This window comes from Podarcis bocagei (assembly GCF_964188305.1).
Source record: "Podarcis bocagei genome assembly, chromosome: 15".
Classification (NCBI taxonomy): Eukaryota; Metazoa; Chordata; class Lepidosauria; order Squamata; family Lacertidae; genus Podarcis; species Podarcis bocagei.
Window position 1 is genome coordinate 28586651 of NC_138141.1, and position 12196 is coordinate 28598846.

General features: G+C 48.3%; 1 protein-coding gene across 1 annotated transcript in view; it reads left to right on the forward strand.

Moving 5' to 3' along the window:
* The window catches only part of ADAMTS8 (ADAM metallopeptidase with thrombospondin type 1 motif 8), a 35855-nt gene that overhangs the window by 14009 nt on the left and 9650 nt on the right, over positions 1-12196 (forward strand). The window contains exon 2 of the mRNA XM_081172495.1: positions 10896-11135. Within this exon, the coding sequence (XP_081028621.1) occupies positions 10896-11135 (240 nt within the window). The remainder of the gene's footprint in view (positions 1-10895; positions 11136-12196) is intronic.

The window sequence follows — 12196 nt, forward strand, 5'->3', positions numbered from 1 at the left end:
CCGTTATTATTGTTACAAGTGGAATTCTGTTAAAAGACTCAAATGGTGATATTTTAAATTAGACTCTGACCCAAAGTTCGAGGTCAAACACAGCTCAAACACTCTTTGGGTGGTCCTGAGGAAGCTGCAATCCCTTTACCTCCATCATCTTTTAAGTGGTTTCAGTGAAGAGCTGCAATTGTTTGAACACATGGGAAGCTGAGGGACAACCGAGGAAGGAAAGCGGTAAAACATATGCTTTGCAGGTAGGAAGTTACAGGTTCAAATTCTGACACCTCCAACTAAAAGTAGCAGGTGGCGGCAAAAAGCTCTACTCCATCAGTCAAAACAGATAATAGTAGCTAGATAGGTTCCCTACCCACAATATTTCTCATCCCGAAAGCCATATTCCCTTCTGGGCAACTTTCCTGGGCCCACATGCCAGTGGTGGGTGGGGCAGAAGCAAAGTCTATGCACACTCACACACCCCTCTATGTCCTCCCTCCAAGGAAGCAAGAGTTTTGAGGATACATTCTAGGCAGGGAAAAACCCTTAAGGGTGTGTGGCTTGGGAAGAGAGACAGAGGACTCATCCAGACTTCCATTTGTGCCATGATTCATAAGCATAGGTCCATGCTTTCCAGACATGGGTCTGAGCAGGGTTTCTTGTTTTTGTTTTGTTGTTGTTCTGCCAAACACTGCCGCTGTTTACCACTGAATTGGAACAAACACTGATCCACAGAAAAACTGATTGACGTTTGTTCTGATTCAACAGTGAACAGCAGGTTTTCCTGAGGAGATCAAAAAACAAAACCCCTACTCAGACCTGTGCCTGGAAAGCACGGACTTGTGCTTACAAATCGTGGCACAAATCAAAGTTTGGATGAGCCCATAGATGTTTGCCTGCAGGCCTGAGCAACTACCTTAAATCCTGGCAGGATCAACCTGGAGGTCTATGAATCTGGAAAAGTTGGCTCAAAAGGGTTGGGAAGAAGGATGCAGCAAAGAGGTTGGGAAGCTGGCAGGCAGGCAGGAAAGTGGTAAGGAGCAAGACAGATGAAGAATACCTGGAACAAGACTAGCAAGTCACACAAGCAGAATGACAACCTGGCTGATGTCAAGACCATTAATAACCAGCTTTGGAGAAGCTGCTGGAGACACAGTTAGGGCTTGTCTACACTGCCCCTTGTCCTATGCCTAGAAAGCATGGGGCCGAGCAATTTTCTGCTTGACCCATGCTTTCTAGGCACGGGTCCAAGCTGTTTTCCCCTCACCCTGCTCCTTTCCCAAGGGAAAACCCACTCTTTAGCTCTAAATCGGAACAAATGGCAATCCACAGAAAACCCTATTGCTGTCTGCTCCAACTGAGTGCTAAAAAGTGGCTTTCCCCTGTGGAAAGCAGTGGGACAAGAGGAATTCTGCCTGCCTTTGGAGAAGCTCAAAGCCTGTGCAACAGTCTTCAGGGCAACAGGGCCAACCAATCTCTCTCGAATCCGCCTCCTCAGGAGTCCAGCCTAGTGAAATGTCCCTTCCATCACCAGCCCAAGGGGCTTCTTTACCCAGGTGGCTGTTGTTTACCCCACAGCAGCCAGGTTCTCTCACTCTGGGGCCAGCCGAACTTCTTTGTTCCCTTCCTGAAAGAGAAAAGAGCTGAGGGAAAGGGTGTAAATAGACACCAGATGGTGGAACAAGTGAACCTGACCTCATAATCTTCATCAAATAGCTGTTTGCTCAGTTTAGTTTACATCTTTGCTTTCCAGCTTTTTTATTTGTTTGTGGATTCAAGGCAGGGATAAGGAGCCAGAGCATTTGTATGCAGGGCTGCTGGATGGGTGGAGGACAGGGGATAAGAAGAGGAGGGAAAAAATTAAAGGATCTGTGCTGAGAAAATCGGCCTCAGCTTATGTGACCTGACATCAGTGATGTGATTGCTATCCACTTTCAGCCTGGAAAGAGCAGGAAGGACATAACCAGCAACCACACCAGTGGCTTGTGTGGACACTTGCCCTTTCTCTACTGCTGTGCACACACCATGCATTTAAAGCACATTTAAAGCACATGACTTCCCCCAAATAATCCTGTCTGCCATAGTTTATCTCTTACATAGCTACAATTCCCAGCATCCCTAGCAAATTAAGAGTCCCCAGAATTATTTGGGAGAAGACATGTGATTTAAATGTACGGTGTGTACACAGCCTGAGTAAATGTTGTATTGTCTTCTGCTCCATACATTAGGGGCCTTGGGCCAGCTTCATACAATATTAGGGGTGGGTTCTGGTTGCTTATGGGAAATCAAACCATGCAGCTGCTAAATTGGCTTTTCGTGTGTAGCAAGAGCCATACAATTCAGGTCCATTTTAACGATGCAAAGTTTCATAGGCATAGTCAGCATTGCACAAGCAGCCCATCCCATGGAGAGGCCCCACATGGTCTGGGTTCCTCCAGATGGTATCCACATTCAGACTGCCATAACCTCTGAAAAGGGCCTGATGAAATGCATGGTAGGACTTTTTCAGACCAGGAGCCTCCAGATCAGATATTGGCTTTCCTCCTGTTTCACCAGGTTAGTGAAAGGAATAACAGGCATTCAGGCCACAGACCATAATCCTCTTGACCTGGCAAACCAGGGCTAATCTGTTGCCATGTGGTGATGTCAAGTTCTCAGACTTCCTGCCTTCCCTTCATCTGGGTATGATGTCACTGAGGGAGGCTGCCAGGGCCTTCCTCTGAACACCTTCAGCTTGCCTGCTTGCCACCTGACCAAAAGACCCAGCTACACTTGAACTTCAGAGGAGTAAAAGGCATTCATCCACAGTCCACATCAGGGCTGGCTAACCTTTGGATCTCCAACTCCTTGTTAGATTTCTGTTATGCCACTGTGCAGTTTTTGGAGTCACAAGACTCTGTTGACATTCCAGACTGTTGGAAGTCTCACGGGAGACGGATGTTGAAGTTACTGGTTTCCTGTTTCTTTGTTCCCTGTCTCTCACAGAGAACAGATGCATATTCTTTTCTGTCCTGCGTAGATAGAAATAAATGTAGCAATGTAGCACATATTTCCTGGCTCCGTCTGCTGTCCGGGTACTCTGCGTAATGGGGAGCGTGCCTGAAGCCTCATTAAAGGCTTAGGTTGTTAATCACTGTCAGAGCAGAGGTTGATGGATTCCGAAGATACGAGGAGGAGGAGAGCTACTACAGCTCGGTTGTATGGAAGCTCCGACACTCCTATCATCTCTGACTGTTGGCTGTGCTGATGGGAGTCCAACAACAGCTGGATGGCCACAGGTTCCCCATCCCTGGCCTACACAATCATAATCCACTGACTGGTAGCAGATACCATTCATTCAAAAGCAAGGCTGGCTATTTAAGAACTGGGCCCAATGTTCTAATCTCTTCTGTATTGGTGTTAACTTCCCCGGCTTCAGTTGGCAGAGAAGGTGCATGGAGTAGGGAGTAGAACACAGTCTGCACAGTTGCTTCTAAGTATTATTGGTGTGCCTTAATTGAACAATTATGGTGAAGTCACAAAGGCAAGAAGCTGACACAGGGAAGCACGTCTGGGAATGCAGGGACTGTTTGCTGTTTCTCAATAGCCGTGTCGTTGTGTAACGCCTGCATTTTTCTGTCATGAAGACGGTTCTGTGAGCCAGTGCCAAAAGAAGCCAGAATTCTGATAAGATGTTAACATCTGACTTAAACATAGCTGGAGTGTCTGATATATGAGGTCATCTCCCCACTGTCTTGTTTACCCAAGCAGGAGGTGCTGCAGGGTGAAGGCTCAAGAGCATACGCAAATGGTCTGTGTAGGAAGACATCCCATTCACAAATGTGTCATTGGTGTATATCGCCTACATCTCACAAAGGCAAGGCTTGCCATAGTACTCATTGGAGTCAGCCTTGCTGGGCCTCTTTGAAAAGGCTGCAGAACAAAAGATCTGACCAAAGGGCCATCTGATCCATTGGCCAACCAGATAGGAGCATAGGAAGCTGCCTTATAGATAGTCCTTCTAGATAAGTATTGTCGCTCTATACAAAGATGTGTTCTCCCACGCCTACATTCCCAGCATGTTTGCACTCCTGTCTCAGTGACCTCTACACTGGCTTCGTCATGTGCTTGGAATGGAATATGGCAGGATCCCCAAGGACATGCCCTTAGGAGAGCTGGCTTCAGGCACCAGGCCTGTTGGCAGACCAACTCTGTGTTACAAAGATGTCTGCAAACATAGCATGAAGGCTGGCAACATCAACCCCGCCATGTGCTACAGTGCACACAACTGCAGTGCCTGGAGACAGGTAGTCAGATTGAGCATCCATAGCAGTGACCAGAGGAGGAATGACTTCAAGGAGAAGTGCAGAGAGAAGAAATGCTGTGGTGCATCTGCAGCCACACAACCGAAGCTTTTTTGGGGGTGGACCGATTCACCGCACCACAAACCTGCTGGTGGGCCAGAGTACACACGGCAGAGGGGGCTTCTCTCCCGCCCCCCCCCCCAGTCCCTTCCGTCCCCCTGCCTACCTAGGGTGCTGCTGAGAGGCAGAGGCTGGTGGCGGCAGTGGCAGCAGCGGTGGAGGAAGAAGGAGCAGCCCAAAAGGGCTGCTTTGGGGTTGCTTGTTCCTTTTCCTCCACCGACAGCAGCAGAAGAGGTGGAGGAGGAATGAGCAGCCCAAAAGGGCTGTTTTTGCACTGCTCATTCCTCCTCCACCGACGACAACAGCCTCTGCTGCTTGCAAGGGCAGGCACAGGAGCCGTGCTTGGCAGAGTGACGGCGGCAAACAGCTTGCTCTGACAAATGCGTTTGGCCAGCTCAGCCCAGCCCCCTTCCTCCTCTCGGCCACACACAGCTGCCACTCACCCATTGGCCAGGGCCTCAAACCTTAGCAGGCAATTGGCCAGCGATTTGTTACACCAGGAGGAGGGGGAGGTTCCACCACAGTGAGGGAGAGGAGGGGAAATGTCAGCAGGGGAAAAACGGTGCCCACGCCGTGGGAAAAACCCCACGGATTCCCCTTGCCAATCCACGGAATCGACCATGAGCCGGTTCCAGGAGGCCCATGCACCGTATCCGGCCTATGGGCCTTAGGTTGCCGACCTCTGGTCTCTACAGCCACAGCAGACGCTGTGACCTTCCAACAGTTTGATTTCACCCCCAAAGGCACACACCTCCATTGCCTCCCGAGACAAATGGATGCCAACCAACACCATGGGTAGCCAACATGGTGTCCTCCAGAGGTGTTGGTCTACAATGCCCATCAGCCCCAGCCACTATGGCCAGTGGGCAGGAATGATGGGGATTGTAGACTGTGAGACTGTCTTCAGAACACATGAGCAATCCCTGGTCTGCAATGCCTGACAGCAAGTCTCCAGAGTTTCAGGCAGGGTTCTCTCCCAACCCTCCCTTGAGATGCCAAGGACTGGACCAGGGAGCTTCTGCATGCTAAGCCAGTGGCGTAGCGTGGGGGGTGCCAGGGGTGCCAGCCGCACCGGGCGCAACATCTGCGGGGGGCGCAAGTCCAGAGGGAAGGGACAAGTTCCTTCCTCCGCCTGGCTCCCCGCCGCCACCGCCAGCCTTGCGCCCTAGCGTGCGCGCCCCCCGCCGCCGCTGCGGCTGCGCTCCACTCACTGCTTGCAGGAGGAGCAGCCGCTGCAGCAGCGCTGACGCCGCCACCGACGCCTGGCCGGGCACGGGCGGCCTCCGCACCCCGACGCCGACGCCATCCCCTTCCCCCTTTTTTTCCAGAGCTGGGGGAGGGGGAGGTTTTAAAAGGGGGTCTTGCATTGGCGATCCTGCAGCACTTTGGGCCGCACGACGGAGCGCGCAGCACGGATCAGCCACGACCCCACCCCGTGCATTTCCCGGGGAAAAGTGCTCCGCGTGGGAGGCGCGTTTCCCCTTCATTCCCTCTCGTGCAAATCTTCCTTGGGTTCCCTCCCCCGTCTTTCCTCTCCCTACCTCACAAAAGCCTCACCTCGTTGCCTCCTCGCTGCCTCTCGCCTCCGCAGGAGCGTTTCCCTCCGCGGAAGAAGGAGCAGGGCGCTTCTGCAACTTTGGATTGCAACTTCTTGCTTCCCTGGGAAACAGAGCCCGGCCGGGTCAGTTGTCCAGCGGAGGGCCAGTTCCCCCCTCCCTCCCTCTCTCTCTCTCTCTCTGCAACCCTTGCGCCCCCCCCCCCCGCGTACTACTTGCAATGCAACTTCCGTGCTCCATGCGCTTTCATAGAATCTGTCGAGCTGGAAGGGAGCCGAGGGTCATCTAGTCCCACCCGCTGCAATGCAGTAATACGCCGCTGCCCCCCTACAAGGGATCGAACCTGCAACCTTGGCCTTATCAGCGCCGTGCTCTTAAACTGAGCCATCCGGGCTCCCCTTTCCCCCACCTTCTTGCGTGCCTGAACCTGTCCGCGTTTTGCATTCTAACACTTGCAAGCTCCATCCTCCAGCAGTTCCCTGACGCCGGCTGCGCTTCCTTTCAGGCCAATACTTGGCAGCCATAAACTCGCACTGTGTCCAATATCCTATAAAAAGCATTAATCGGAATACCTTGCAACATTTCATCAAAGAAAATTGAGACGCCCTATTCCATAATAATAATAATAGTAATAATTTTATTATTTATACCCTTCCCATCTGACTGGGCTGCCCCAGTCACCTTGGATAAAAATATAATAAAACATGAAACATTTAAAAAAACTTCCCTTCAGATGACTTCTGAAGTTGTAGAGTTACTTATCTCCTTGGCTTGGGGGGTGTCTAATAAAAATAAAAATAAATTATTTATACCCTGCCCATTTGGCTGGGCTTCCCCAGCCACTCTGGGCAGCTTCCCAAAAAATATTAATACGTCAAACATTAAAAGCTTCCCTAAACAGGGCTGCCTTCGGATGTCTTCTAAAAGTCTGGTAGTTGTTCTTCTCTTTGACATCTGGTGGGAGGGCGTTCCACAGGGCAGGTGCCACTACTGAGAAGGCCCTCTGCCTGCTTCCCTGTAACCTCACTTTTTGCAGGGAGGGAACCGCCAGAAGGCCCTCGGCGCTGGACCTCAGTGTCCGGGCAGAATGATGGGGGTGGAGACGCTCCTTCAGGTCTACTGGGCCGAGGCCATTTAGGGCTTTAAAGGTCAACACCAACACTTTGAATTGTGCTCAGAAACGTACAGGGAGCCAATGTAGGTCTTTCAATGTAACTTAATACATTATTATTGTTGTTGTTGTTGTTGTTGTTGTTGTTGTTGTTGTTGTTGTTTAGTCATTTAGTCGTGTCTGACTCTTCGTGACCCCCTGGACCAGAGCATGCCAGGCACTCCTGTCTTCCACCGCTTCCCGCAGTTTGGTCAGACTCATGTTTGTGGCTTCCCCTCCCCATCCAGCTTGGTTTCCCTAGCCACTCGGAAACCCGAACCCTATGGAAATAGGGATGTCAAGGTTGCAGGTTCGATCCCCGCACGGGACAGCTGCGTGGTCCTGCATCTTTCCTCAGGGCCTGCAAGACAGAGCTGTTCCACCTGGCCTTTGGTTTGGACTCAGTGGGACCCTTATGTCTTCCCTCCCCTTACAGTTTTGATTTGTGGGCTACTTTTAAAATGAGGCTGCTTTTCAAATTGCATTTTAACCTGTATTTTAAATTGGTCCCTCCCCCCATTATGTTTCTATTGTAATTTTACCGGTGTTAGCTGCCCTGAGCCCGGCTCTGGCTGGGGAGGGCGGGGTATAAATAAAATGTATCATCATCATCATCACCACCACAGGGGGTTGGACTAGATGACCATCGGGTCCCTTCCGACTCTACGATTCTATGATTCTATAAAGTCAAGTGTTACCGGAAAAATCCGAGGGCGCGCTCGCACTCGAGTGCTAAAATCCACGGGTTAGGGGGCGCAAATTACTTGCCTTGCCCCGGGTGCTGACAACCCACGCTACGCCACTGTGCTAAGCTGATGCTCTGCCCCTGGGTCATCATGGCCCTTCCTTACAGATTCAGATGCCTCTGGAAAACTCACAAGCAGGGTATGAAGGCAAAAGCCCTCTTCTGCTGTGCTGTGATTATTCTTTGGCAAGTGAAGCTTGTATTTCTCACTGTTTAAGTTTGGCACCAAAGGCAATCCTGCTGAGATTGCTTCCACTTGGGAGCTCTTGAGTGGAGCCTGTCCCTGCTGAATGTGGGGCTTTAAGTCAGCACCAATCAAGCCCCATTTTTGGCAGAGGTCAGCTACACTCCAGAGTTCCTGACTGGAAACTCTGGAGTGTAGCTAATCCCATGCTGGCTTGAAGTCAACACCAATCAATGAGAGCCCCTCCTACACAATGAAATTAGACTAAAATAAAGCATTCTATTGCAGCCAATAGAACAGGTTGCAGTGTGTGTGTGTGTGTGTGTGTGTGTGTGTGTGAGAGAGAGAGAGAGAGAGAGAGAGAGAGAGAGAGAGAGAGAGAGAGAGAGAGAGAAAATGGGTGGGTGTGTTTGTATGGGTGTGTGGTGCCCTCAACAGTTTCCCAGCTTTGCAAATGTGTGCACAGCCCCCCAATATTGGCAACCCTTATAACCATCTCTCTTTTTTAACTGCTTCTGATCTCTTACTTGTGGTACATTGCAGTTCAGACAGGAGAATTATCAGTATCAGGAGGGATTAGGGGTGTCAATTATCTTTTGATGCCTTCCATTTCTCTTGCTGTGTTCAACTGTATTTGCCAAGGTAGGGAAAACCATGTCACTAGTAGAGATGAGGGAGGAATTCAATTCAGTTCACATGCAAGACTCACCTGAAACAATATGTGGACCGACCCAACACACAGACATCCTTCAAAGTTTGCACTTCTGAATTTTGCAGTGCTGTTCTCCAGCCAAGCAGCATATATTTGAGTAAAATGTCACGAAATGCACAAATTAGGGAAGATATTGTACCAAAAAGCATATTAGGGAGAATAGCTTGGCAAGAATACAATTAGGCAAAATTGCATTGAAAATGTGTATATTTGGAGAAATTTGCACCTAAATAGATTAATTTTCAGGAGGATATGATGATGATGATGATGATGATGATGATGATGATGATGATCATGGCAAACCAACATAAAAATGTGGAGAACTAAGCTTAAGTTTGGAAAAATGAGAACTGAAATTGCCAGATTCTCCCATCGCAACTAGTATCAGACACAAAGTTTTAGGGATGTGGGTGGTGCTGTGGTCTAAACCACTGAGCCTCTTGGGCTTGCCAATTGGAAGGTTGGTGGTTTGAATCTGTGTGAGCTCCTATTGCTCTGTCCCAGCTTCTGCCAACCTAGCACTTCAAAAGCACACCAGTGCAAGTAGATAAATAGGTAGCGCTATGGCGGGAAGGTAAATGGTGTTTCCATGTGCTCTGGCATTCATCACAGCCCTCTGTGCGCCAGTAGCTGTTTAGTCATGCAGGTCACGACCCAGAAAGCTCTCTGTGGACAAAGGCCAGCTCCCGCGGCCAGAAAAGTGAGATGAGTGCCGCACCCCATAGTCGCCTTTGACAGGACTTATCCATTCAGGATCCTTTACCTTATGAAGTTTCAACAGGTTATCTTAGGCTAGACAATGCATCCTGTTGAGTCATTAAAGAAGAGAGCATCTCGCTGGGGGGTCGCCATACAAAGGCTTCTGGAAAGTGAATAGTCCTCTTTACTGAAGGCAAATTGATCCTGTAAGGCAAACATTTACTGTAGGTGCCTCTGCAAAGCAAACAATCCTATCCGGATTGTTTTGGAGGAGTGGGAAGGAAGTCACAAAAAGAAGGGTGGCTTATATTATTTGCATCGAGGATTAAGCTGTCTGTTACACGTCTCTGGACATATTTTCTTTGACAGCTCAGTACACACGTTCTTTGAAACTTTAAATTACCTTTCAGTTAGAATGGAGGCAAAAATGGCTTGGAATCAATATTTTAAATACAATCTGTGTGATAACTCCTTCACCCCCCTATTCATTGTGTAAAGCACAATTCGAACTCCAGATATGGCTGACTCCAACTCCCATCAGCAGCTGTCATGACTGTCCATGGTCAGGGATGATGGGAGTGACAGCCCAGCAACATCTGGAGGGCCACAGGTTCCCCATCCCTGCTCTAAGGAATATTTAAGAGCCACCAAAAACACAACTTGCCCCTCTCTTTTTGTAATGCATTTTGGATACTTCTGTACCAGCTCACGGCTTCCAAACCAAACCCTCAAAATAGATCCCTCTGTTGTTAAGAAACCAGAAGCCTTTCTGCTTGGAATACTGTAATAGGATTGGAATTGCCCAAAAAAGATTGTTTTTGTATGCCACTACAGCAGCAAGACTGCTATTAGCTAAAAATTGGAAATCTCAAGAAATACCAACAGTAGAAGAATGGCAGATGAAGATGTTGGACTTTTTGGAGCTAGCCGACCTGACTGGAAGAATCCGCGACCAGAAAGAAGAGGAGTATCAAGAAGATTGGAAGAAATTTAAAGACTATTTAGCCAAATATTTTAATATAAGATAATTTGAAGTCACTTGAAAATATTAAATAGGCTTAGGAATAAAATAAGAATGATTTGTTAAGCATTGTGGATTTTGAACATCAAGAAAAGACTAGAAGATAGTAAACTGAGAGTTAATTTTATTTTTAGAAAGAAGAGGAGAGCTGTTACAAGGGGATATAATGAAATTCAGTTAGGGGGGATTCGAGGAAATTAAAATGAACTTTAGAAGGAATATGTGTTTATATTTTTATTTCTTTTTTCTTTTCTTTTTTTAGTATTGTAATGTGTTTTCTTTTGTATGTTTTATATGTTATATTTGTCAAAATCAATAAAAAAATTGGGAAAAAACCAAAACAAAATAGACCCCTCTGTAGAATGCAGAGCATCACCCCCTGAATGAAGAATGAGATATCATCCCCTGCCTTGACCCCCTTGGCTGCTTCTATGTTTCAGAATCACATCCTCACTTTGATGTCTGTGGCTGCTCAGATCTACAAGCACCCCAGCCTGAAGAACTCCATCAGTTTGGTGGTGGTGAAGGTGGTGGTGGTGGAAGATGAGAAGGTTGGGCCAGAAGTGTCTGACAACGGAGGGCTCATGCTAAGGAACTTCTGCAAGTGGCAGCAGCAGTTCAACCCTGCAAGTGACCGTCTCCCGGAGCACTATGACACGGCAATCTTGTTGACGAGACAGGTGTGTAGACACTTGCAGTCAGGCGGGTAGACAGAATTGCTCAGAGGCCAACGTTGTCTAATCTCCCTGCAAACAAACCAGAGCAAAGGTTCAATAAAGAGGTCATCTGGGAGCACCCTTTGTTACATTGCCATTTTTTCCTCTTTGCAATAGGCAACCAGAAAAATGACCGTTAGAAGTCTGAACTGTATGCAGAGTGGGAAACAGCATCTGCATTCATATCAAAATGTTTGAGATAAGAGTATACTTGCAGTAAATATCTACAGTCATAGGTTGAATATGTTTCAGGTTGAGCATTTTCAGGTTACGCTCCGCAGTGACCCAGAAGTAACAGAACGTGTTACTTCCAGGTTTCACCGCTCGCGCATGCGCAGATGCTCAAAATGATATCATGCGCATGTGCGAAAGCGACGAATCATGACATGCGCAGACGCAGGTTGCGTTTGCTTCAGGATGCGAACGGGGCTCTGGAACGGATCCCATTTGCATCCAGAGGTACCACTGTATTAGGGATGACACACACACACCCCAAATACATAAGGCAGGCATCCCCAAACTCGGCCCTCCAGTGGTTTTGGGACTACAACTCCCATCATCCCTAGCTAACAGAACCAGTGGTCAGGGATGATGGGAATTGTAGTCCCAAAACAGCTGGCGGGCCGAGTTTGGGGATGCCTGACATAAGGGTTTGTTTAGAAGGCTGGACTAACAGGAAGATTGAAAACAATACTGTTTGATAAAATAATATAGCAAAGCCAGCAACTGAAACATACAACAAATCACTAAGAGAGGAAGGGAGAGAGTGGTGGACTCTCCTTCACTGGAAGCTATCTGCTAGGAACACTTGAGCTGTGATTCCTGCATTCCAGGCAGTTGATGACCCTTGGGGGTACCGTCCAATTCTAAAATTCTACAGTTCTATGGAAAAACCCTCACAGTTGCTTAAAAGAATTAACAAATTCTAAGAAGTTCAAAAAGCCCTTGGAGAATGACAAGGTCTTTCCCTGACACTAAAAAGATAACAGAATAGCTATTAGGTGGGCCTCCTCACTATTTGCTTT